Source organism: Cricetulus griseus, chromosome 2 (assembly GCF_003668045.3).
Source record: "Cricetulus griseus strain 17A/GY chromosome 2, alternate assembly CriGri-PICRH-1.0, whole genome shotgun sequence".
NCBI lineage: Eukaryota > Metazoa > Chordata > Mammalia > Rodentia > Cricetidae > Cricetulus > Cricetulus griseus.
The window spans coordinates 11,547,651-11,575,064 of NC_048595.1; the positions used below are offsets into that span (position 1 = coordinate 11,547,651).

Consider the following 27,414-nt stretch of genomic DNA (forward strand, 5'->3'; position numbering starts at 1 on the left):
AAAGCAAACCCTGTTTTGAAAAACAAAAAGAATCATGTAGGGCCAGTAAGATGGGTCTCAGAGAGTAAGGGTGCTTCCTGTGCGAGCCTGGCAACCCGAGTTTGAATCCCAGAACCCACCATGCCCAGCTCTTCTAGCTTTTTTTGTCAGGGGAGGGGTTCCAGACAGGGTTTCTCTGTGGTTTTGGAGGCTGTCCTGGAACATATATATATATATATATATATATATGTATGTATGTATGTATGTATGTATGTATGTATGTTATCTGTGTGAAGGTGGCAGAAAATAACTGATTAAGTGTGCTGGTTTGAATACAAATGGCCACCATAGGCTCATATTGGAATGCTTAGCAAGGGAGTAGAATTATTTGAAAGGATTAGGAGTTGTGACCTTTTGGAGGAAGCCCATGATAAGCCCAGAGCTCCTCCTCTGTGCTTATGGATCAAGATGTAGCTCTCAACTACTGCTCCAACGTGCCACATGCTGGCTGACATGATAATGAACTAAACCTCTGATGGTATAAAGCAAGCCTACAATAACTTTTCTTTTGTAAGAGTTCTCATGGTCAGTAGGGCGTTGGTGGCGCATGCCTTTAATCCCAGCACTCGGGAGGCAGAGGCAGCTGGGTCTCTGTGAATTCAAGGCCAGCCTGGTCTCCAGAGCGAGTGCCAGGATAGGTTCCAAAGCTACACAGAAAAACCCTGTCTCGAAAAGAGAGAGAGAGAGAGAGAGAGAGACAGAGAGACAGAGAGACAGAGAGAGAGAGAGAGAGAGAGAATTCTCATGGTCATAGTGTCTCTTCACAGCAATAGAACAGTGACTAAGACAACAGGTGTGCATTGAGACACATGCCCACACATACATCATGTCTACCCAGTAATGGCAAATAAATTTTTTAATTGAATTATTTTTTGAGACAGGGTTTCTTTATATGGCCCTCGCTGTCCTAGGATTCGATATATAGGCCAGGCTTGCCCCAGACTCACCAAGATAAACTTACCTCTGCTTCCTGAGTGCTGGGATTAAAAGCCTGCACCACTATGGGTAGCTCAATAAAATTGTTTTGCAAGAGCCATATCTCGAATTAGGCAATTAAAGTTACTTAGACAGGTATAATTTGTTTGTTTGCTCGAGACAGAGTCTCATATATCCCCAAGGTGGCCAAAAATTTACCTTGAACTTGTAGCCCTCTCACTGACCTCCTGAGAACCTGGGTTACAGATGCACAGCACACATAGTTTATGTTGTGCTGGGAGCAGACCGGGGCTTTGGCTTTGGCTTTGGCTGGGCAGCTGTTCTGTCAGCTACACCACATCTCAGCTCTAAAGCATAAGTAAGGGGCCAGAGAGATGGCTCAGTGGGTAAGGTGTCCTTGCTGCCAGGCCTGACCACCTGAGTTTGACACAAAAGCTCACATGGTTCGAGGAAAAAAACTCTTAGAAGTTGCCCTCTGACTTCACATCCTATTCCCTCCCCCAATACAAATTGAATAAATGTAATTTAAATTTTTTTCTTTTTTTTATTTTGGAGACAGTGTCTTAACTATAGAGCCTTGGTTAACGTGGAGCTAAGTTTTTAGGCCAGGCTGGCCTGGAATTCAACTACTGGGGTTAAAGACATGCATCACTACATCCAGCTAAAATTTTTAAATAAAACCTTTATTTGTTCTGGAACATTTTAAAGACTCCAAATTTGGAATTATTACCATTGTTGCCTGATACTGAATTCTTTTTTTTTAATTGATTATTTATTTGTTTGTTTGTTTATTTATTTTGGCTTTTCAAGACAGGGTCTCTATGTAGCCCTGGCTGTCGTAGAACTCACTCTGTAGACCAGACTGGCCTCAAATTCACAGAGATCCACCAGCCCCTGCCTCCCGAGTGCTAGGATTAAAGGCATACGCCACCATGCCGGTTCTTTTAGTTTTTTAAGAATAATAAAAAGATTTATGTGTATGAATGTTTTGCCTGCATACATGTATGTACGCCATGTGTGTGCCTGACCTCCCGGAGGTCAAGGGAGGATATGGGGCACTCCCGGGTCATCTTGAGCCATCTTGTCGGTGCTGGTAACTGAACCCTGGTCCTCTGCAAGAACAGCCAGTGTCTTAACCTCTGAGCTGTCTCTCCAGTGAGCCCTTCCCCTCTCATATTCTTTCCTATTTATTTACTCTTGGAGGATGAACAAGAGGAAAGACAGAGTGTTTACAGTTACCACTTGCTGCTGTTCTCTGTGACGAATGACTGTTTTGTTGTTTCCTTCAACACTTGTTTTTATGGTGTGCAGCATTTGGGTAAACTTGATTAATTGATCTCAACAGGCTTACCCCGGATTGACTTCAGTAGCATAGCTGTGCCTGGCACATCAAACCCCCAACAGCGCCAGCTGCCCAGAGCACAGTCTCAGCACTCATCTCCTGGGGAAATAGCAGCATCTCCTCAAGGCTTAGACAACCCAGCCCTGCTCCGAGACATGCTGCTGGCCAACCCGCATGAGCTGTCCTTGCTGAAGGAGCGTAACCCACCCTTGGCAGAAGCTCTGCTCAGTGGAGATCTCGGTAAGCTCACTTGTGTGTCAGTAGTTGTGCCAGAACAGATGTTCAAGACCCAGGCAACTGTTTCAGTCCATTGGCTGGCTGTCTTCTCTGATTCTTGAACAGGCGACTTGTTGATGAGAGGTGAATTAATGTAATCTCAAAGACTGGGTTAATTGGCAATAATGTTCGTATTTATTGAAATCATCTTGATCCTTGGGTTGGCCTCTTCATCCACCTGGGCCTCTGCCTCCAGAGTACTGTGATTAAAGACAAGTGCTACTACACCCAGCTTCTTTTTACATTTTTTAAATTTTGGCCAGGTGTATACTTTCAATCCCAGCACTCTGGAGGCAGAGGCAGGTGGATATTTGTGAGTTCAAGGCCAGCCTGGTGTACAGAACTAGCTCCAGGACAGCGAGGGCTTACACGAAAAGCCCTGAATTGGGGTGGGGAGGTTAAATTTTGTTTGTGTACCTCCATATGCAGCCACAGCTGGCATTTGGGGGTCAAGGACAACCTTGGTTGTCAGTCCTCATCTTCTGCCTTGTTTTTGAGAGTAGGGCCTCTGCTGTCTGTCACAGCGCTGTGTGCAGCAGGCTAGCTGGTTTATGAGCTTCTGGGGAGTCTCTCGCCATAGAAGCTGGCAGGTGGATGTGTGCACCGGCTTTCACATGGGCTATGGGGGTATGAACTCAGGTTTCATCTTGTATAGTAGGCTTCGCAGCCCACACCATAGCCATAGTAGGAAACAGCTCCCAAGAGCTGGTTCTCTCTTGCCCTCTTTAGGGAGCCAGGGATTGAATTCAGATAATCAGACTGATTCACAAGCGCCTTTACCTCCTGAGCTTTGGCATTAAATGCATGTGCCACCATACCCAGCTTGTTGTTTGCTCTTTTTAAGTGGGGTTGCATGTATAGACCATGGGGCAACCTCAAGAATGCCATCCACCTCCTGTGTGGGAGGGTCAGTTTCTCCCTGGTTTTCAGCAGTTAGGCGAGGCTGGCTGGCAAGCAGGCCACAAGGAGCCTCTTGTCTCTGCTTCCCAGCCACTTGAATACCAATATACGTCACCATTTCTAGCAGTTTTATGTGGGTTTTGGGTTTCAAACTTAGGTCCTTGTGCTTGCAAGTTAAGTACATTACTCACTGAAGCCATCTCTTAGCTAGAAAGTTCCATTGTGTTCCATCTATTCGGTTTCCTCTTGAATTGGCTAGCACTGTTGTGATAATCATTGCTTTGTTTTGCCTATTTTCAAACTTTATATATTTGGAACCATAGAGTACACTCTTTGGTGTTGAGGTTTCCTCTTGTTTTATTCAATCATTTGTTTATTTTGGTTTTTCAAGGCAGGATTTCACTGTGTAGCTGTGACTGTCCTGGAGCTTGTTCTACAGACCAGGCTGGCCTGAAACTCAGATCAGCCTGCATCTGCTCTCTGAGTGTTGGGATGAAATCATGCACCACCACTGCTAGGCTGAAATAGAAACATTTTTAAAATAATGATTCCCAAGCCAGGCGTTGGTGGTGCATGCCTTTAATCCCAGCACTCGGGAGGCAGAGGCAGGCAGATCTCTGTGAGTTTGAGGCCAGCCTGGTCTCCAGAGCAAGTGCCAGGATAGGCTCCAAAGCTCCATAGAGAAATCCCGTCTCGAAAAACCGAAATAATAATTAATAATAATTATAATAATATTATTATTATAGTAATAGTAATACTATAGTAATAGTAATTATTATTATTATTGCCAGCATTGGGAAGGCAGAAGCAGGTAGATCTCTGAGTTTGAGGCCAGTCTAGTCTACAGAGTGAGTTCCAGGACATCCAGGGCTACACAGAGAAACCTTGTCTGTAAAAACCAAAAGAAAGAAAGAAAATGTAGAGCTGACTATGTCATCCTTTGTTTTTGTAGAGAGATTCTCTCGGGTCCTGGTAGAGCAGCAACAGGACCGAGCTCGAAGAGAACAAGAAAGAATTCGTCTATTTTCTGCTGACCCCTTTGATCTGGAAGCTCAGGCAAAGATAGAAGAAGATATAAGGTAAGCTCCATCTACCTAATGAGCAAGCTCACTTGCGTCCAGGTCATCAGGCATTAAGTAGTCGTCTGCTTGCAGGCAGCTTCCCTGTCTCCATCTAGGTTGAGAATATAACCTCAGTCTGCTTACGTAACTCTCTCCTTCATTGTCCTCACTTTTTGATCCAGTATTTGGAAAATACTTAATGACTCTCTGCTCTCAAATTTGTGAGCACTTCCTGATTAGCAGACAGAACAGCACCGTCATGCTAGGTAGGTGACCCCAGGACAAAAACTGAGGAGAAACCCTGTCTGCTGAGGTTCATAGATTGCCTATGAAGGGGAATTTCAGTCCTGATTAAATCAGATCTTGGAGGTGATTGGATTAGAGAGCTCGGCACAAGTGGAGTCTTGTCAGTTCCCTGTCTTCTTCCTGCTGTGCTTCCCTGGCTCTCTGCTGGGGCTGTCGTAGCGCATGCAGGAAGCTTTCCAAGCAGCAGGTGCTTCAACCTTCTTTGAGTCAGCGTCTTCAAGAGTGGAGCCCAAACAAGTACAGAGATGAGCTAATGACAGTGCTGACCACATTGCCAGTCACAGGCAAGATACTGTCTGAATAAAATGGCCACCTGCTCCCCAAACCCACGAGGAGCAATCTAACGATGTTCCTGTTACCCTAAGTAGGGTCGGGGCTATAGTTACCTTAGTTGCTTGCTTTACTAATCACTTAGAGGCTCTCCCCACCCTTAGGCCTATGCTGGGGACCTCATGCATTCGTACCCCCTTGACTAGCCCTTTATTACCAGTCCGCATCTCTGACACTGTGACTAAACTCGAAATGAAAGAAACACAGATCAATTCCAGAACTAATTGAAAGCCCTAAGCTATTTGTCCCTGTTCTGTTGGCTAAGTGTTCTCATTAATTGTATCAGGTGTTGATTTTTTTCCCCTCCTCTTACACAGTTAGGCATGTGTTCTGCCAGTGAGTCACATCCTCAGCTCTGCTTTTACCTTTTATTTTAAGACAGGATCTCACTAAATTGGCAAGCTGGCCTTGAATTTAATGTCCTGCCTCAGCCTCCCCACTAATTGGGACTGTAGGCCTCTGCAGTCACGCTTTAATCAGATATTAGTGAGGGCCTATGGCCATAGCTTAACTAGCTGAGTCTGCCCAGAGAAGTAAACCATTTGTGTTCTTACTAGGTTACCTTGCTGTAAGGAAGTCTGACATTGATTTCAAGCATAGTTGTGTTCATCCTGGGAAGCGGGTGGGGAGGCATCACAGACAAACCCTGGAAGTGGAGTATAGCAAATCCAAAAAGGCTGTTTCCTACGGGGCGGGATAAAGGAAGCTGGGCCAAGTGAGGAAAGCAGATTACCAGATTCCCAGACCACCCATACTGCCCTGACACTCCTGTGCATCTGGGGCTGCCCTGAAGCTCTTTGTGTTTGTCTGCTTGTTTGGTTTTGGTTGTTTGGTTCATTGAGTTTTGTTGTTTTGAGACAAGGTCTTACTGTGTAGCCCTGGTTAGCCTTGAACTCAGAGATCTACCTGCCTCTATGTGCCACCATGTGTAGTAAATATTTGTCTTAATTTTAGTGGTGTGTGTGTCCATGTATGCACCACATGAGTGTAATGAGCCTGTTGGCTCACCAGCAGCTGTGGATAATGGGAACTGAACTCAGGTCCTTTGGAAAAACAGTAAGCCCTCTTGATCACCAAGTTATCTCTCCAGCCCAAGAAATGTCAAATCTACCTAAGAGTTAGAGCATTTTTATTATAATGACTGTTGGTGTGGATATGCATGCAGTAATACGTGGGGGGGGGTCAGAAGACAACTTGCACCATGGGTTATAGAGATCAAACTTAAGTTGTCAGATGGGTGACAAGCACCGTGCTTCCTGAGTTGTCTTGATGGCCCCACATCCTTTGAAGGAAACTTTGCACTTCTGAAACCCCTCTACTGAGACCTTCAGAGCCATAGAAAATTGGTATTACCTCAAAGGATTTATTTTCTGGTCATTGTTTTTGGAGAGAGGGAGGGCTTTTTCTCAGTTGCATCGCTCTTTGAGGGCATTTTCTCTTACTGAAATGAGCCCACAGATTGGGATAGCTTGTTGGCTGGCCAGTGAGCTCCAGGGACCCCCTTTTCTCTACCCCTGCAGCTCTGAGATTGCATGCAGCTCTGAGATTGCATACAATTAGATGCTCCAAGGCCCTTCATGCTTGAATAATGGTAAACACGTCACCGACTGAGCCATCTCCCTAGCCCCACTTGTTCCTTTTCTTTTTTCCTGAAATTTAACTTGTGTTAGAGCAAGATCAGGGGTACATACAACATGATTAGTTGTATGTTATTTATGAATTTAATAATGTGCCATTGGATAAAGGTGTATAATTATATCAAATGTGGCTTAAATTTCTGCTTGACACACAACACCATTGTACATGGGCATGTGTACACCAAGGTGTGGTAGTAGCTTCCCTGTTTGCCTGGACTTTCCGAAAAGTGTAACAGTATATTGCAAATCTGATGGTTAACCATCAATTCGGTGAACCGGAGCATGAAGGGAAGCTCAGGCAATGGCGTTCAGAGCAAGGGTCAGCAGACTTCCAGTAAAGGCTAGGTAGTAAATCTTATAGGCTTTGCAGGCCATGTGATCTATTTTCCTTTTCGGCTGTGTCTGCCATGTGAAGCAGCAGTGGCTGTGGAACAGCATGTCACTTGCTGTGACAAGCAACTTAAGGCAAGGAGAGTTTATTATTTATTCTGTCTAGGCTGTAGTCTATGATGGTGGGGACGGCATGGCAACAGGAGCGTGTCTCCTTTCTTTATTCAGTCTTGGACACCAGCCTGTGAAATGGTGGTGCCCACGTTCAAGGATGCTCTTCCCTCCTCAGTTAACCCTTCTTAGAAGCACCCTCACTGAAAATCCAGACTGGTATTTCTATGGTGATTTTTAAATCCAGTCTAGCTGATAAACAAGGTTAACCGTCACATGGTATGTAGACAGTGTCTCCGTGTTCCCATAACACGTGTGCACAGGTATTGGGATGTGGTTTTAGCAGTCCTTAGTTCACAATGAACTTTACCCCAAATTGCAGGCTGAGTTCCATATTCCCAGTCTAAAGGTAAGCTGTCTAGCCTGTGTGTTTAAAGACAGGGTCTCATATATCTCAGATTGGCCTTAAATGTAGCCAAGGGTGACCCTAAAGTTCTGACCCTCCTGCCTTCACTTCCCAGGGGCTGGGATTACATGTGTGCACCACTACAGCTGCTTTTTATGATTCTGGGAGCCCTGCTTTCATGCATGTTAGGCAAGGACTCATCCAACTAGGCCACACCCCCAGATAGATGGAATTTTTCAAGTTCTGCTCTTGCCTTAGCACCATAAGCTAAATTCTTTTTTTTTTTAAAGATTTTATTTATTATGTATACAACATTCTGCTTCCATATCTGAATTGAACTCAGGACCCCTGGAAGAGCAGTCGACGCTCTTAACCTCTGAGCCATCTCTCCAGCCCATAAGCTAAATTCTTGAGGCTGCTTTGATGGGAGGGAATTGTGTTTTCATTTTTCAGTTTCATAAAGCCAGTTGTGGATATGGAGCAGCCTGCACAGCACAGACAGGTGGAATTCACATGATTCTGTTTGGAGACTTACTGCTGCCCTGGGATGATACTCAGATTTCCAGGACATCCTCAGTTAAAATAGGAGTGCCGGGCTGGCATGTTGATACATTCCTTTAATCCCAGTACTTAGAAGGCAGAGGCAGAATCTCATGAATTTGACGCTAGCAAGTTGCAGGGCAACCAGGGCTACACAGAGAAACCCTCCTTCAAAAACTTCAAAATCAAAACAACAGCAACTGTACACACACACACACACACACACACACACACACACACACACACACACACACGAAGGAGCATTTTTACAGGTTCTGGTGGCACTCATTATAATCCCAACACTGGAGAGGCTAAGATGAGAGGATCATAAGTTCAAGTCCAGCCTGGGCTATGTAGTAAGACCCTGTCTCAAGTAGTAGTCATCAAATTTCAATGTTTGGTAAGATACAAAGGACTGTGGCCTTGCTTTCTAGGAGTTTATTTTTCCATTCTGAGCCTTTAAAGGGATTGTGATTGTTTTGCATGAGAATAATTTTTATGCCTGTCTTAGGTCTTCTGTCAACTGTGTCTCTCATCACCTCCTGTTGAGTCACCTTTTAGGGACACATTACCAATTTCCATTCTGTGACTCAGCTGCTCCAGTTAGGGCAAAAACCTTTTACAAACATGTTTGGAAACAGAGCTTTCAGTGTGCTGCTCTGGCTTGTCACAGGCAGCAGAACATCGAGGAGAACATGACGATAGCTATGGAGGAGGCCCCGGAGAGCTTCGGCCAGGTCGCCATGCTCTACATCAACTGCAGAGTGAACGGGCACCCTGTGAAAGCCTTCGTTGACTCAGGTGACTGGGGAGGGGGAGGCTCTGGTGTCTCTAGACACTGGCTCTGTGCTTTGCTTGCTGATGCCTGGAAGTGACATCTTCACTTTTCAGTCTTTGTATTGGTGGTAGATTTCCTTTCCTAGTCCTTTCTTACCTGATTTTGTGTTTGAAGTGCCTTGACTGCGTGGGTGTTTACAGGTTCTTGGCCACTGAAAATAGAAGTTCCCACAGAGGGAGACACAGTCGAGATTGGCTGGGGGTGGGGTAGGAATTGGATCAGCAGTGAGTTAGTACTGCTCTTGCAGCGGGTGTGGGTTGAGTTCCAAGCACCTACATCTAACAGCTCACAGATACCTGTAACTCCTGGCGATATGGGCAACTATACTCACATTGCACTCCCCCCCCTTACACATACACACATACATGTAATTTTTTTAAATTATTTATTTGTATTTTATGTACATTAGTGTTTTGCCCAATTGTATGTCTGTGTGAGGTTACAGACAGTTGTGAGCTGCCATGTCGGTGCTGGGAATTGAACCAGGGTCCTCTGGAAGAGCAGCCATTGCTCTTAACCCCTGAGCCATCTCTCCAGCCCCATACATGTAATTAAAAATAAAATAAAATCATTAAAAAAAGGTTGACATGGGGCCAAATGAGTAACAATCGGCATTCTAGGCCCCAGTTATTGTTCAGAGCTGCTTTTTATGGGGCTCAAGAGAAGGAAGGGTTCTTGAGGTTTAAGGGATGGCTTGAGTGTTTCTCCTATTTGATGGATAAATTAGGTCATAAGTTCATTTTTCTTATTGCATCAGATTTTAATTATATGTATGCCCAGTTATACATAGGCGTAAGATTGTCAATAGGGGATTCTCTGTAATAGGTTACAAGATGGCACTGGTTTCCTTTATGGTGCATGCACCCTAAACTGCTTCAGGATGGATTGGCCCTTCTGTTGTTCAACCCCAGATACATTGGGGCTACACTTGACTAAAAACTGTTTAAATTTGGTAGTTACCAGGAATGAAAAAACATAGACCTTTGTTCAGAGATGATTGTATACCTGGCCTGGAATGCGTGGGGGCTCAAGGGGTCCTGAAGTTGCTAAGTGCATTGTTTGGAAAGGGACGTAGGGTACACAGTATGTTCTCATGAAGAACCAGGCTGCCAGGTGGCGTGTTACAAGCGGGGCATGTGCAAAACCCAATGGGGTCCCAAGCTAAGCTCCCCTGTGCTTGCCTGCCTCCTTAGTTCCTCATTTAGTGTTCTGAGATTCTTGATTTGGAAGCAATAGGTCTATAAGGTGCTGTGAAGGGCATGTGTGTGTGTCTGTGGTAAGTTTCCTTGTTGCTCTGACAAGAGTGGCCTGTGAACGGTGTAATGACTTATTTTGGCTCAGTTTCAGAAAATTTGGTTTGTGGGAGCATTTTTGTGGGGAAGAGAGAAGTGAGCCTTACAGGAGAGCGCAGGAAGAATGTCTGTATTGCACTAGGTCTTTCTCTTTTCCCTTCTGTTCAGTGTGGGAGGCCTTCCGCCCACCTTCCCCGCTCAGTTAGAAGTGCTTGTCTCAGATCCCCACTGGTTTCTAAGTCTAGGCAAGCTGACAGTGAAGATTAGTGATCACAGATGTTTCTGTCTGCTCGCTGTGTAGCCATTGCTTGAAGCAAGTCAAGGAAGGCTCCATGAGGCATGGTCCCTGCCCTTAAGAACTTAACAGCTAGGGCTGGAGAGGTGGCTCAGAGGTGAAGAGCACTGGCTGCTCTTCCAGCACCCACATGGTGTCTCCATACCACCTGTAACTCATTTCCAGACAGCCTCTTCCGACTGCCACAGGCTTCAATGTGGCACACTCACATACGTGGAGGCAAAATTGAGACACAAAATAAATTTTAAAAAAAGAAAGAAAGAAAAGCTGGAGGGATGGCTTAGTTAAAAGCACTTGCTGCTCTTTCAAGGGACCCAGATTCAATTCATAGCACCCACATGGTGGCTCACAACGGTCTATAACTCTAGTCTCGGGGGATTTGATACCCTCTTCTTGCCTCAGTGAGCACTAAGCTCACATGTGCTGCACAGATAATGCAGGCAAAACACATAAAATTAAAAGAAGAGGACAGGCAAGGAAATGGAGTTTGCTACTTGAGCTTTAGGTGATCCGGGTGCTAACTGACACCTGTTGTTCTCAGTAACTCTGTTTTTGTTCAGACTTTTTTTCTAATGACATTTTGTTTTTTATGTTTTGCCTACAAGTATATCTGTACTCACAGAGGTCAGAAGAGGGTGTCAGATCCTCTGGAACTGGAGTTATAGGTGGTGGTGAGCCACCACGTGGGTGCTGAGAATTCCGCCCCTGTTCTCCGAAAGAGCAACAAATGCTGTAAACTTCTGAGCCTTGTCTCCAGCCCCAGCTCTGCTTTTTTAATCTGTCGCTGAGTGGTCGGTCCTACTCATCTTCATTCTGGGCATGTCTTGAGGTTGTGAGACAGCCTGGGTTGCTGGAGCAGCAAACGCTGTCACCAGTGACATCTCCCTGTGGCACATCCGCATACTCTAGCACATACTGAGTTTGTGTCTTGAGACTGTGAAGTCCCAGAAGTAAATGTACTGTTGAGTCTGTTTAGACAGTGCTAGAGATGGATGTCTCAGTGGTCAAGAACACTTGATGCTTAAAAAGATGTTGGCCTGACAGTGGCAGTACAGGCCTTTAGTCCCAGCACGGCAGAGGCAGAGGCAGAGGCAGGTGTATCTCTGTGTTCCAGGACAGCCTGGGCTACACAGAGAGACCCTGCCTGGACAAACCAAATAAATAAAAATATGCTCATTAGTGCTGTGTGAAGTACACTGGGCTAAGTGGTGAGGCTTCCTGTGAGAGAGACAAGAGCATAGCTCCTCTGTGCACATCAACCCAGGCTCTGTGCTGGGTGCCTAGTGCATCTTGCTGCCTCTGTCATTGTATTCCAACCTCAGGCAGCCCTGTGAGCCATGGTGTGTTCCTGCTCTACAGAAACGGACATGAAGGCCTGGAGAAGACAAGGCCGTGCGTGTCCCAGGTAGCCTCACTGAGCAAGGCAGATGTATAGTGGGTGGGTGTGGTAGATGTAGAGACTATCTTTCCCTTACTGGAGTGCATGGGTACACTGCTCGATCCACAGGCCAGGCCATGGGGCTGGGAACTAAGTCAGCTTGTTCCATATTCGTTCATGGAGACGAGGAGGGCAGAATTGCCTTCCAGATTTCCTAGGCTCTGTCTGGCCTTTTGAATCTTAATTTTCTTATGGGAATTTTTACCATTGTTTGTGTTTTTGTGGTGGTCAGGGTGGAACCCAGGGCCTTCCCTGCTAAGCAAACACTGCTAAGCAAACACTGTCACCACTGTGGATATCTCAGTCACTACTCTCCCCATTCTCATGCCTAAGATCTGCTAGTACCCACACAGAATGGCTGCTTAATGCCCACCCGTGCACACACATATAAATAAAAAGAATTTTTTTTTTTTTAAGTGTGTGCCACCATGCCCAACTTCTTTCTAAAATGGTTCTGAGCTCAAACCTAGGTCTTTGTCCATGTTAGGCAAGTGCTCGACCACTGAGCTGTGCTCCTAGCTTCAGGCTGTATTTTTTAAATTGTGAACAATAGTGTCCTAACACTTTAAATACAAATCACTTGAATCTGTGATCCCAGGAGGCTGAGTCAGGAGGATTACATGTTCAAGTCTAATTTTGAACTACACAAGGAGTGAGACCCTAACTGAGTGCTGCTTAACGTCACACTGCTGTCTGTGGACACAGTAACATTTGAATTCTAGAAGGTCGCTTCTAGATGCGCTTGTTTTCTCTTGGTAAAATATCACTTGGGTATTCCATTAAAATCCTACTCTTTCTCTCAGATTTCTGTACCGTTTTACATCCCAGTGTGGAATTGGAGATTGAATTAAGCAGGGGTGTTGGTGCATGTCTGCAACCCGAAACATGGGGCAGAGGCAGGGGGAACGTCAGGCATTTTCAAAAAGAAAGAAAAGGGCTGTGGATAGGGTGATGTTACAGAGACAGAAGTCTTGCCACAGAGGTGGGTTATATTTTATACAGTTTGCTATTTCTCTCTCCGTCCAGGTGCCCAGATGACTATTATGAGCCAGGCTTGTGCAGAAAGGTGTAACATCATGAGGCTGGTAGACCGTCGGTGGGCTGGCATAGCCAAGGGCGTGGGCACCCAGAAGATCATTGGAAGAGTGCATCTAGGTGAGTGAGGCAGGCAGGTTGCTGCTTTTTTGTAAGTGGGTGAGTTTAAAGTTTATTCTTTCTTAATTACCTCTGGTTGACGGTGCCGTGCACATACAAGCAAGCAGGTGTGTGTCTGTGGGTACACCCGAGTGTGGTTTCTTTCCCTCTATCCTGATTAGATCAGGAGTCATTTAATCTCCCCGTGATCAGTGCTGCTGGGGATGCTGAAAGCTCTTGGGATGTGTGGCCCTCTGTTCTTTCAGCTTCCCTAAGGGTATTTCCATGTACTTGGGTTGGTCTCTTCATTACTTTTTGGTTTTTCTAGACAGGGTCTTTCTATAGCTTTGGGGGCTGGCCTGGAACTCACTCTGTAGACCAGGCTGGCCTTGAACTCACAGAGATCCACCTGCCTCTGCCTCCCGAGTGCTGGGATTAAAGGCATGCGCCACCACGGCCCATCGATCTCTTCATTTCTTGTACTAAAGTGTTAGTGGCTTTTTTAGTCTGCAAATGCATCCTTCAGTTCCATGATGGAACTCAGTGCCTTAGCACATGGTAAGCACTCTCCACAGCCAGGTGTTGTGATGGCACCTATCTATAGGCTCAGTACTGGGTACACAGACCAGCTGATCTTGGGGGCTGGTAAACCATCCAACCCTGCCAAAATGGTGAGTCCCTTGTTCGGTGAGACCCTATTTCAAAAACCGCAGTGGAGAGCAATAGAACGAAAAGGTACTTCGCATCAAACTCTAGTCTCCACCTAGGTGTTCACACCTGCACCTACACCACATGTGCTTAGAGCAGAATGTCTCAGTTGGTATCACATACACCTGTAAACTAAGCATGTGGCAGGTAGAGACTGGACAATTAGGAGTTCAAAACCAGCCTGGACTACATGAGACCCTAATGCAAAAAAACAAGGGAAAGATTAAGATTTGGATTTTTTTTTTTTTTTTATCTTTTTTTGGGGGGGGGCACAGACGCAGGGTCTCTCTGTAGCCCTGGCTAACCCATTAACTTATTGTTTAAATCGGGCTCGCTTTGAACTCACAGATTGAACTCTGGATTATTGAAGGTGAGCTTTACCGTGCCCAGCAAGATTAAAAAGTTTGCTTTGAGAGCTGGGCATGGTAGTGCATGCCGTACTAATCTCAGCATTCAGGAAGCAGAGGCAGACAGGTCCTTAAATTCCAGGCCAGGCTCTTTCCCCCTCTCTTTCCTTCTGTTCCCCTGGGGAAGACAGGACTTTTCCTGTCTCCCTCTTCTCATATATGTCTCTTTCCTTCGCCTTCCCTCCCTTTCTAATAAAACTTTTCACTTAAAAAAAAAAAAAAAAAATTCCAGGCCAGCCTGGTCTACAGAGCAGGTTCCAGGACAGCTGAGGCCACATAGAGAAACCTTATGTGTGTATATGGATTCGGGGGTGCCTTGAGCATGTGTAGTGTTGTACACATATAGTTCCAGCACTTGAAAAGACATAATGACAAAATAGACAGTAATGCTAGCTAGAAATATGTATAATAGAATCTAAAGGTCTAAGAAATGCCTAAAATGATGAACATAGAACTAAGTTGGGAGAGTTAGAGGAGACAGGTGAGGGGAATGTAGGAGGCATAATACTTTGGTTTTCTTTTAAGATTTATTTTTCTTTTTGTGTATATGTCTAGGTAAGTGTATGCCATTTTGTGTGCAGAGGCTAACTGGAGTTACAGGCAGTTGTGAACTGTCAGCATGGGTCCTGAGAACTTAACTCCGGTCCTTTGGAAGAGTAGTAAGCACTCTTAACCACTGAGGCAGCCTCACACTTTGGTTTTCTATTTCTTCATCTGGAAACTAAATTCATGGTTGTTCACTATGCTTATATTAGACACATCTCACATGCTCTTTGGCTTGCTACTTAATAGTAGCAAAGTAATTTAATGTTTTTAATTTTTTGTTTACGGGTTTTTGCATTTACTTCTGCACCACATGTGTGCCTGGTGCCTGTGGAAGCCAGAGAGGGCCTAGTATCTCTAGCACTGGAGTTACTGGAGATTTTGAGCTGCTCTGTTGGTGCTGGGAATTCAACCTGGGTCCTCTGCAAAAGCAGTTAATATTCTTAATTGCTGAGCCATCCCTCCATCCCCTAGTAAAAAATTTTGTTTCATGTGCATTGGTGTTTTGCCTTCATATATGTCTGTATGAGGCTGTCAGACCTCCTGGAACAGGAGTTACAGACCGTTGTATCTGTAATATCAGTGCTGAGAATTGAACCCAGATCCTCTGAAAGAGCAGCCAGTGCTCTTAACTGCTGAGCCATTTCTCCAGCCCCCTAATAAAAATAAATTTTAACCTGAGAAGTAGGAGATTGCAAGCAAAGCCAGACCTTACTTGTGTCTCTGATTTGAAAAGAAACTTGGTCCTACCAGGCAATAAGAAGCCTTTTCCTGGGTGCAGGTTTACTTTAAAGGTTGGAAATATGCTGGTTCTATGCTTTTAGGAAACATTTGTGCAAAACGTGTCCTTAGCAACCCATGTACACGGGTATACCCACAAACACCTGATAGACCTTTTGTGAGTATATAGAAAGCCGTTGGTTAGTAGCAGAGAACTGACTGCACTATTAGCGTTTTTGTGTTGTTTTTTGACCCTCTTAACTCTTGCCCTCTTCACCTCTTCACGGGTCCTAAGGGCAGTGGTTCATTGTTGTGCTTTCTTGACTTGACTGAGTCCAGGAAGCCCAGGCACAGAAGGATGGGTCCCTCCACAGCTCAGCCTGGACTTGTGATGCCAAAATCAATAATGTCTTCTCTTCTTGTGCTTTAGCTCAGGTTCAGATTGAAGGTGATTTCCTGGCATGTTCCTTCTCAATACTCGAAGAACAGCCTATGGACATGCTTCTAGGACTGGACATGCTCAAACGGCATCAGGTAACTAAGAGCTTTGGTTTGTGTGTGTTCATACATGGACACACTGAAGTGCATGGAGGCTAGAGGTTGACAACAGATGCTGTCCTTGATCTGTCTCACCTTACTTGTTTTAGATAATGTCTCACTGAACGCACAGCTCACTGATTTGGCTAGATTGGTAAGGCAGCAGCCCCAGGGATCCTCCTGTGTCCACACCGGCGCTGAGGTTATGGATGTGTACTGTTACAGACAGCCGCTTTTTACATGGGCTTGGGGTTTGTTGTGCAGCCCTGATGTGCTTGGAGCTCACCGTGTAAAGCAAGCTGTCTCTGCTCCTGAGGTTATAGGCGTGCACCGTCAGGCCCGAGTGCTCTGCTCTTCAGTTCTGCTAGGTGCACATACTGACAAAGCATGGTTTTCAAATATGGGAATGTCCTTGGTAGATTCTGTTGTACAGAGTTAAAGTGGCTGTCATTACAGATGGAGTGTGTCGGGTTGGGTGTGGTGGTGCACACCTTTGATCCTAGCACTTCAATCCTAGAAGCAGAACAGAGTGGTGGCCGTGTCTCTATCTGTGAGGCCAGAGCTATATAGTGAGACCCTGTCTCAAAACAAGAGCACAGATCTCTCCTTATAAACCTCTTTGTCTGTTTTGACATTATAATTATTGCTTTTATTTATTTATTTTTAAACTAAACATTTTTAAACTTATTTTATGGTTTTGTTTACATGAATGTGTGCACCAACCACATGCGTGCCTGGTACACTTAAAAGTAAGAAGACAAAAAAAAAAAAAAAAAAAAAAAAAAAATGCCAGGGGTGGTGGCTGGCCTGGAACTCACAGAGATCCTCCTGCCTCTGCCTCCTGAGTGCTGGGATTAAAGAAAGGTGTGCGCCACCACCACCCAGCTCTGAAGATAGATGGTTTTCCTCACATGACATATCCTGCTTATGGGTTCCCCTTCCTCTTCTCCTCCCAGTTCCTCCCTGCCCCCTCCCTCCAATCCTACCTTTGTGTCTCATTAGAAAACAAAGAGGCTTCTAAAGGATTATGATATGATATGATAAAACCAACACATCAGAAGGGAAAGAGCCTAAGAGAAGGCACAAGAAACAGACCCACTTATTCTTATACTCAGGGATCCCATAAAAACACTGCACTAGAAGCCATAGTATACACAGAGGACCTGGTACAGACCTGTGCAGGTCCTGTGCTGCCGCCTCATTCTTGGTAATCCCATAGGAGCTTGGATTATATTGATCTAGGGGGCCTTGTTTTCTTGGTGTCGTCTATCCTTTCCATCTCCTCTTTCTCGGGGGTTTCCATGATCCCTGAAGGGAGGGACGATAACACCCCATTATAGGACAGTGTACAAGTGCTCTTAACCACTAAGCCACCTCTCCAGCTTCAACAGTTTTATTAAGTTGTATGATTTTAAGATTCTGATTAGACATCAACAGGTTCTTTGTGATGATTTCCTGCAGATGTTTAGTACATACTTTACTTGGATGTTGATTAAACAGTAGTTGGAACCTTGAGATTAAAAGGCTAGGGATTGAAAATGCTTTGTTCATACAGGGAGAATTCTCTGACAGTCCATTAATTTGTCATGATACTTTATTCCTCATCAAAAGCCTAACTAAGGTCCATGCTCATTGCAGAACATTGGTTAGTGTCTGCTGGGGAGTAAAATACACAGCAGTTGATATTTGTTTGTTTTGCTAAGCAAGTCGACGCCACTAAATATAGCCTGGCTCCCACTGTGTGGTTTTAAATAAACTCAGTACCTTCATATTCCACATGAGGACCTAAGTCGCTGAGAGAGCACTTGCCTAATATATGAGAGGCTCTCTAGTTCTGGGCCCTAAAATCAAAAGGCCCTGAACGGGCTGGAGAGATAGATGGCTCAGAGCTTAAGAGCAGTGGCTGCTCTTCCAGAGGTCCTGAGTTCAATTCCCAGCAACCAAATTGTGGCTCACAACCATTCATAATGAGATCTGTTGCCCTCTTCTGGCCTGCAGGCATACATGCAGGCAGAGCCCTGTATACATAATAAATAAATCATCTTTTAAAAAAGGCCCTGAAAATAATGTGTATTGTATTGATTTAGTATTTTATATGGAATGAATGAATATGTACATATAAATGAAAACTAGGTTATTTGTCAATGTCTTGCTATCATTTAGTATACACTAGTCTTTTCTAACTTTACAGACAATAGGTCATATAATATACATGTGCAACTGTCAGATTTTAAGTAGAGTTGAAAACACATAGGAAAGAATAATGTAAATAAGAAGTATGGTGGCTGTGGTGGGCCACCACTTGGCCTCAGGCAGATGAATCAAGAGGTCAATGACCCTATTTCAATAAATAAATAAATAAATAAATAAGGGTAGGGACATAACTCCTGTATAGTGCTAAGTGCAGTGGCTGTGCAAGCCCGGTGACCCACACTTGGTCCCTGGAGCCTGTGATGGATGATGTAGTGACGTCTGTAGTCTTAGCACTCCTACCCCAAGGTAGGAAACAGAGGCAGAACTGCTAGAAGCTCATGGGCTTGCTGGCCGGAAGCATGTAACACAGCAGCAGTAACAAGAAGCCAGATAGACAGGGATGAGGAGTTCCCACCAGCCTCTGGTGCATACATGCCCAATTCAAGGGCCTATTTCTAAAATCAGGAAACCTCTATGGAGGTATAGGGGCACACAGTCAGGAGGGGGGTGAGTTGGGGGCTGTCTTAGGCAACAAAGTGAGTTCAGGTCATCTTGGATTATACAGTAAGACTTTGTCTCCAAAACCAGATGTAAAAAAATGGATGCTTTCAGCTATATGGTAAGGTTATGTCTGTTTTTAATTTTTAAGCCATCCCTCTTCCAGGTAATGTTCTCTATTGGTTAAATGTGGAACTGAGACTTGATTTTTCTGTAGGATGCTTCATTTGATGCTGTTCTTTGCTTTCTTCTCCCAAAGTGTTCGATTGACTTGAAGAAGAATGTGCTGGTGATTGGCACCACAGGCTCCCAAACCCCCTTCCTTCCTGAGGGGGAGCTCCCAGAGTGTGCCCGCTTGGCATATGGAACTGGGCGAGAGGACATACGGCCGGAGGAGATTGCAGACCAAGAATTAGCAGAAGCCATTCAAAAATCAGCAGAGGATGCAGGTATTGGGGTTGACCGTTTGAATAGTGCTGTGCTGTTAGTAGGGTGAAGACCTGTCCAGGAATTGGCTTCATTGTTCAGCAGTAGGTGTGCTCACTGTCTTCTTAACTGCTTTTTCCATCTCTTAATAAATACTGTGATGAGAGACTCCTGGGGCTGGAAAGTAGAAGTTTCCCTAACACACACAAAGCCCTGGGTTCAGTCCCTGGTACCACATAAAGTGGGTGAGGTGGTACACCCCTGGAATTCCAGCACTCAGGAGGTAAATGGGATAATCAGAATGCAAGGCTAGCTTGGAATACCTGTCTCAAAAAGGAGAGAGGGCGGGCAGGGGTTTGTATTGCTGTGGCTCACAGGTAAAGGCACTTGCTACAGAAGCCTAGAAATCAGAGGCCATTATACTCTCACCTAGGTATACCCACAGATACATACCATCATAATAAATAACTTTTTAAAGGATTTGTATTTCAACAGATCAAGAAGAAAGAATCTTGGTGGCTGGGTGTGGTGATGCACACATTTAATCCCAGCACTTGGGAGGCAGAGGCAGGTGGATCTCTGAGTTGGAGGCCAACCTGGTCTACAGAGCGAGTGCCATGACAGCCCTGGCTATTACACAGAGAAACTCTGTCTCAAAAAAACAAAAAAAGGAAAGAACAACAAAAACAAACGAAAGAAAGAAGAATCTAGGTATAGTGGCACATACCTGTTATAGCAGCAGTCCGAGACTGAGGCAGAAGAATCACACCTTCAGGCCCAGCTTAGTTTGAGTACTGAGTTCCACATTGTTTTAAAAAAAAAAAAAAAAAAAAAGAGGAGTAGAGGAGCCTGGAATGGTGGCACACATCTTAATCCCAGCACTCAGGAGGCAAATCGGATCTCTGCCTCGGAGTTCAGGCCACATCAGTCTACATAGTGTGACCCTGTCTCAGGAAAAGAGAGGAACAAGGATCCAGTGCTCTGGCCAAGGTTAGGTCATCATTTGCTCGGATGCTTCTAACACATCCTGTTTTATCCATAAAGGAAATTCTACAGTAAGCATACACATTCACGATCAGCAGTATTTCCCTAGAAATACAATTTATTGATTTGAAGGAAGGCATTATCACTGGGACTAAGCAGTGAAAATGTTTACTGAAAGTGCTGCCACCAAAAAGAAAAGCCAATGCCTAATCAATTGTATTTATGTTTGCTGAGGTCCCAGACTAAGACCACATAGCAACGCTTTGAAACCAAGCTCCCCTAATACCTTCTAAATCTGCAGAAAGAGCAGAATCTTCCGAGGAAAATGGATCAAGACAACTTTGCTGAAATTCCCCACCTGTTAACAGAACAGTGATTCTGGGGTGCATTTCCTAAAAACTGGAAAGAATTAACTTTTAAGAGAGTTTTCTTGAAGTCTCTGGTCAGGATTGTTCACACTTTCTGGTACAGTGTGTTAGAATTACAGGCTCATGGAATAGCTCTCTGCTCAAGACAAAGATAATGTGTTTGAAAAGTTGTGATATGTTTTCCTGGAGAACCTGCAGGCGTGTAGTCCTGAACCTCTGGAATGGGATTATGTAGCTGGTGGAACTTGCACATTGGCTTTGGTTACCTTAGTAAAGTGGGGTAATTTTGGTATTTTTTTTAGGAGAGGGAGTTTTGAGTTACCAGCAATCATTTTAATCTTCCTAGAAGGTCAGCATGAGTGGACTCATCCACCTCCTTGTCCTGTGGACAATAACTTGACAGCTCCGATGGGATGCTGGCATTTTGAGATATCCTTTCCCCATACAGCTATGTGCTATGACTAGAGACACACTAGCTGATGGCAGCAGTAGCCCTAGCCCGGCAACACTTAGCCTTCTGAAATGCACATCTTAAGGTTCAGGTGGCTAAAGTAGGTGACACCGTTTCAGGATCAGCAAAGGAAAGAGCTGACCAGTTCTGGAAAGCACTATATCCACAGAACCTTTGCTACTGACTCGTGTGACCTGTGCTGATTTTTGTTCTAATGGCGCAAAGTTAGAGTTGATTTATTTGGAGAACCAATTGCTTGAGATCATTAAAATCACAATTCTGTACATAATATGTGAAAGTATTTTTAGAAAGTTATTTACTTGACTAATTATCAGAATATCTTTACCCTTAGTATCTGTCTACAGTCAGTAGGAGCTATCTAACATCTGTATGCTGGTTAATTGTGAAAAAGGCAACAGCTGGGACTTAATCAGAGTTGGTTTATCTTCAGAAAATGAATATGAGCCAGGTGTGCTGGCACCTGCTTCTTATAAGCCTCACACTTGGGGTATCAAGTTCTAGGCCAGTCTGGTCTACATAGCAAGACCTTGTCTCAAAAAAACAAAATGACTATTGAGAAATTTGGAAAGATATTATACTTGTTCACTAACCTTTGTAGTGTGGTCTTCAAGCAGCTCTTTTGATGGTTTGACTTTGCCTGCGGCACATTTGCCTCCCACATCTGTGCAGAGCTGTGGAATCATTGTTTTAAAAGTACAGTTAAAAATCTGTTGATGTAGAAACCTTGCTGGTTGTATTTGGAGAGAGTTGAAGCAACCAGCAAATCTTTGGGATGGCCAAGCTGTGGAAACATCCCTCAATTTGGACTCCTCGCTGCTGACTTTGAGGATGGGATGGATTGAAGACTGCAGCCCTGCATGCTGTGTGGTTCTGCATTGTTAACCCACGTTTGCTTGTCTGTTTCCTAATCCAAACAGAGCGTCAGAAGCCATGATGCATGTAGTGTGTGTGCTGCAGCTGCAGTGGGCCCCAGACCAGGTATTTATAGATGTCACCTTCACTTCCCGTCCGCTTGTCACCCGTGCTTTGAAAAATAGCTGTCTGGATCCATTTTGGAAATTCAAGATTTGCCGTCTCTGTTTCTCCCTGTTCAATCTGGTCACAACTAACCTGTATATACATTTATATGTATGTTGGCATATATACATTTCGGCATAAGTTCTTACTTAAAATGTTATTGTTTATGGGGACAGTCCAGGGGACGGGAGGCTTAGTAGAAACTACTGTTGTACCTACCACCCCTGACAGTTGGAAATACTCAGTCACAATTATTGGCATCACAGCAATTTGTTGCAGATAACTGTGAATTTCTTTTACTTTGAAAATGTGGAAGTCCTCATATGTTTGAAGTTTATAGAAGGGCAAATTTTTCATCTTAGTGAGCAGAAATGGAAACTTGAGCCAAATGGATTATCAAGAGTCATAGTAATAGTTGGGCTGGGTGTGGTAATGAACCCTACCATCCTCTTCTTGGAAAGTTGAGGCAAGAGGATTCAAGGTTTGAGATCAGCCCCGACTGTGTAGTGAAACTTGTCTAGGGGGGGAAATGTTGACAGAACTTAAATTTTTTTCCCCAAACAGTAAGAGCTGAGACTGAGCCTCCTCTTCTGTCCTTGGCGTGACATATCTGTGGGAGGCGTCTGCTGCCTCTTCTCTGTTATCAGCAGGACCGCCGTAGTTTGCTGGTTTTATCTGAAGCAGAACTTTGATAAAGTTTTGGAGGCTGGTTGTAATTAGTCATAACATTTCATTCTCTCCCTCTCCTATTTTAACGGCCTTAGGCATAGTTAATGCCCATTAGCCTCCTTTTGTAACCCTGTAGTACTGGCTATTTCAGTTTCAAAAGGATGACAAACATGTTGCTCGAATAGTAAGTACAGAGTCTACTAAGGCTTACCTTTACCTCACTAAGAACTTTATAGATTTAGTGGAGTAGTTTAAACAGACAAGACCGTTATCCTGTTTGCCACTAAAATATAAGACAAGGAAGTTCCTTAAGTCAATAATTGAGCCAGGCGGTGGCAGTGCTTGCTTTTAATCCCAGCAGTGGAGGGGGGGGTGCGGCAGGGGGAGCAGAGGCAGGGGGGTCTGAGTTTGGGGTCAGCCTGATGTACAGATGGAGTTCCAGGTTAGCCAGGGCAACACAGAGAAATCTTGTGGGGCAGGGGGAGAAATCAATAACTGTCAGATATGGTGACCCATGGTATTGTAGCACCTGCCTAGGATTCCAGCGATTGAAAAATGGTGGTGGCAGAATCTCTCGTTCAAGAATAGCCTAGAGGTACCTTTAATCCTAGCATTTAGGAGGCAGAGGCTTGAGGATCTCTTGAGTTCAAGGCCAGCCTGGTTTGCATAGTAAGCTCCAGGTCAAAGGACCACATAAAGAAATTCTGTCTCAGGCCTGGAGAGATGGTTCAGCTTAAGAGCACTGGCTGCTCTTCCAGAGGTCTGGTGTTCAAATTCCCAGCAACCACATGGTGGCTGACAACCATCAATGGGGTAATGGGATCTGATGCCCTCTTCTGGCATAAAAGTGTACATAAAGATAGCAATAAATATTTTTAAAAAGGAAAGAAAGAAAGAAGAAAGAAAAAGAAGCCCTGTCCCAGCCCAGAAAAGGAAAACCCAGCAGCTTCCCAGCACAGCCACACTGCCATGCTGCTGACCTGTCTCTGGTTAGCGTGTCTGCCGTTTGAATCCTAACTGCTCTCTACAGGACTGATGCTGATGGTTCTAGTCAGTGCAAAGCATCCGAATGGAGGAGCCTGTTGTTTGCAACCTGTGCCTTTTAATTAAAGACATTACGGGTGTTCAGAGTCCAGTCTTTAATGGTGCCAGAAGTTGGACCTATTGAGTGGTATCATTGTGGCATCTGCACTGAGCTAGTTAGTGTTTGAGCCGGCCATCATGTTTGAAGGGCTAAATTAGAGTGAACCCCTTCACCCTCCCTCCCCTGTATTCAGCAAAGAACTTAAAACTCTTGGGTTTTTTTTATTGTATATTAGAGTTGCAGTGTTTAGAAGCTGGGCATGCTAATTAGTGTATGGTAATCCCAGCACTCAGACTGAAGTAGGAAGAATGCCACAAGTTTCAGACCAGACAGAACTACACTGTAGGGCTAGAGATGTAGTTGAATTTGTAGAGAGCCTTCCTGGCATACAGAAAGCCTACGTTTGGTCCCTCGCACCATATAAACTGGGAACAGTGATTCGCACCCATAATTCCAGCACTGGAAGGGATCATCTTTATATATCAAGCTCGAAGCCAGCCTTGGAGACATGAAATCTTGCCTATCAAACACTATAAATAATTGTAGTGTTTGATCAGATAAATTCCGTCTGCTTCATCTTTAGGTTGTATTGGGTGCTCTTTGTATTGGGTGCTCAGTTTTGCTGTGACTTTTTAGAAGCTTGACTAGAACTGAGATCCATTGTTTACTTCTCTGTCTTCTAGGTATCCCTAAACATGTCATCCCCATCTCTCTTGGTTGCCCCATTCGTCCCCAGCATACTTGCTTTTGGACTTCTGTGTAACTTGTGCTCACACTTGAAACCTGAGAAAGTGCACTGAGCCAGCTGTGGTGGCCCAGGCTGTAATTCCAGCACTCAGGAGGCTGACTGATCCAGTTCAAGACTGATCTGGGCTTTAAAAAAAGAAAGAAAAGAAAAAGAGTAAAAACTCAAGAGAATCATCCAGTGAAGACCCAAAAATTCATTAGAAACTGAGAATCATGACGGCTTGGCCTGGCGGGATCCTCCCACCACCCCGCACTCCAGCAGCTCAGACTGCATGGAAAGACACTGCCTGAAGTAAACCCATAAATGTCTTTGAGTGTGAGCACTGGCACAGCCATTGTGATGTGCATGTTAACAGCTCTTTGCATTTGGAATTTTAATGTTTCCTAAAGACACACTCACTGTGGGCTCAGTGATGCCACCTCACATCACAGAAAGATTCTTGTATTTTCCTGAGCCTCATGTTTGCAAGAGAGACCTAAACTAAAAGACAGCTTTTATTCTGCTGAGGGTTCATTCTCTGATCGTTTAGTGGTCTGCTAACTAATCTGTTTTCTTTCCCTTTTTTTTTTTTTGTTTGTTTGTTTGTTTGTTGTTTTTGTTTTTGTTTTTTTAAACAGAGAAAAGCAGTAAAGAATCTACCTCACTGGGAATATCATCATTGCTGACTTCAGATGGATTCAATCATCCAGTCCCTTCTTCAGGGCAAAGTCCTGAGGTTGGTAGCCCTACGAGTCTTGCTCGCTCTGTCTCTGCTTCAGTCTGCGCCATCAAGCCCAGTGACCCCAATAGCATTGAACCTATAGCTATGGAGGCTATGAAGGCTTCGGCTGAATTGCAGACGAACTCTAAGGAAACAGAGCCTCCTGCTCTGCAGGCTCTTCCTCATCTCGCTTCCCCAGCAGGCCAGGATCCAGCTATGCCTTTGCGTCTTTCATCTGAAGAAGCATTTGTTACAGATAATCCAGAGAAATCTGTGGAAAGAAGAGCCCAGGGCCTCAGAGTTTATCTCCACACAAGACAGGACACTAGTTTATCTCTCACAACTACTGGGATGCATGGGCTACAGGGGTTTGTAGAAGAAAAGAGTTGGCATCCAGAAAATCCGAACCCCAGTCAAGTGAATGGCCTTCAGCAACACAGAGAACCACACAGAGGGAGAGGACAACAGGATGTTCCACGTGACCAAGAATGTCTTTGTGACACAGAAGACCTTGAACTTCATGGAGAAAAGCAACAGGACCAAGAAAAAAATGTCATTTTGGAAGGTGTGATGAAAGGAGATGAACTACAAACCAGTGCTGGTCTTGTGAGTACAGAGGAGAGTCTCCTGGCTTCAGGGCACTGTAGCTGTTCATGCTCGGAAACCCTGATGGAGGTGGATACAGTTGAACAGTCTCTGGTTGCTGTTTGCAGCTCCTCAGGCAGGCAGAAGGCCAGAACCAAGAGCCCTAGTCCATCTCATCTCACATCCCATAATCCCTCCATGGAGACGGAAACAGTGCAGTGTAACCCCTCTTGTGAAAGCATGGAACATTCCATCTCCACTCGGGATTTGCAGCCCCCAGAAGATAATGTTGAAATGTCTGCGATGGATAGCAAAGATAACATCAGTTCCTCTTCCCCTTTAAGTGATCATGGTCAGCCCTCTGTGGAGGCACCCGAAGAATTTTGTTCATCTGTCACAGTGGCCTTGAAAGAACTGCATGATCTTTTGGTCATTAGCTGTAAGCCAGCTTCGGAAAATGCATCTGAAGATGTTTCCTGCCAGTCAGAGATGGAAGCTGAGAGCCAAACAGGTATTTTGGACCATTTAGGAAGAAGGGTCCAAAGTGAGCATCTGACCATTAGTGACCAGTACCCACAAGTCTCCTGTCACCAGGCCACCTCTGAATCAGAAAAGATAGACACCACTTGTGCTGGGACAGAAGATGGAGCATGCACTAGCTTCAGGGGCCTGGGGGATAGCTCTTCAATTGGCAGAGAAGGTGTCCCCAGGCCAAGGGAGTCGGTCAGGAAGAGCTGCTCTGTCGCCATAACCTCAGCTAAACCAGCTGATCAGTCGCATTGCACCTCAGATGTAGAAATTTCACCCACATTTGTAGCAGGTGAGGAGGGTACCCACAGTCAGCCTTCTGAGCACATGCAGAATCCAGGCACAGCCAGCCTGGAGACCAGTGATGTCTGCCCTGGAGCTGCGCCACCCTCCCATGGATCGGATCCGCCTGCCACACAGTCCTTGTCTTCTCCCTCTGCTCTTCCACCTTTCGTCTTTCCTGCCGCAGATGTTAACCGGATACTTGGTGCTGGCTTCACTCTGCAGGAAGCCCTCGGGGCTTTGCATCGAGTTGGTGGGAATGCAGACCTTGCACTTCTTGTTTTGCTAGCAAAGAACATTGTAGTCCCTACGTAATTGTGGGAAAGTGGGCCAGACCCTATCCTATTCCATTCCCTTTGTGAAGTCCTCTCCACACAGATACACTCACCACACACACACACACAGTATATGTAGAAACCTGCAAGCAAAATGTTGAGCCAGATTTTTTTTTCCAGCCAAAGTAATTTATGATCTTTTGTCTGATGAATTTGTCTATTTGTTAAAATTTGGGCCTTTTAAAATGTATTGGCAGTATGTGCATACAAAAGCTTTTTATTCTCATTAAGATGATGTACTCTGGAATAAAATGGATGGTTTTGTGTATAGCATACCATGTTAGATGAGTGAATGCTTGGAAAGCAGGAGCCATCAAGAGCCTGCCACCCGTGCAGCTAGGAACATGGCAGCCCCTGCTGTGGCTCTAGCTGTACTGTGTGCAGAATATGGCTTGTAAC

The 27,414-nt window shown here is 44.8% G+C and overlaps 1 protein-coding gene across 5 annotated transcripts in view; it reads left to right on the forward strand.

The window, feature by feature from the left end:
• The window catches only part of LOC100753562 (protein DDI1 homolog 2), a 39,236-nt gene extending 11,946 nt beyond the window's left edge, over positions 1 to 27,290 (forward strand). The window contains exons 3-9 of one of the 5 annotated variants that reach the window (XM_035439434.1): positions 2,321 to 2,557; positions 4,446 to 4,572; positions 8,888 to 9,015; positions 13,104 to 13,232; positions 16,020 to 16,123; positions 19,077 to 19,266; positions 19,722 to 19,885. In XM_035439434.1, coding sequence (XP_035295325.1) covers positions 2,321 to 2,557; positions 4,446 to 4,572; positions 8,888 to 9,015; positions 13,104 to 13,232; positions 16,020 to 16,123; positions 19,077 to 19,266; positions 19,722 to 19,864 — 1,058 coding nt within the window. In that variant the 3' untranslated portion in view covers positions 19,865 to 19,885. Of the gene's footprint in view, positions 1 to 2,320; positions 2,558 to 4,445; positions 4,573 to 8,887; positions 9,016 to 13,103; positions 13,233 to 16,019; positions 16,124 to 19,076; positions 19,267 to 19,721; positions 19,886 to 21,984; positions 22,046 to 25,202 lie in introns of those variants that run through there. The other 4 variants (XM_027399942.2, XM_027399943.2, XM_027399940.2 and 1 more) reach the window with 4 other exon arrangements.
• Positions 27,291 to 27,414: the final 124 nt, after the last annotated feature.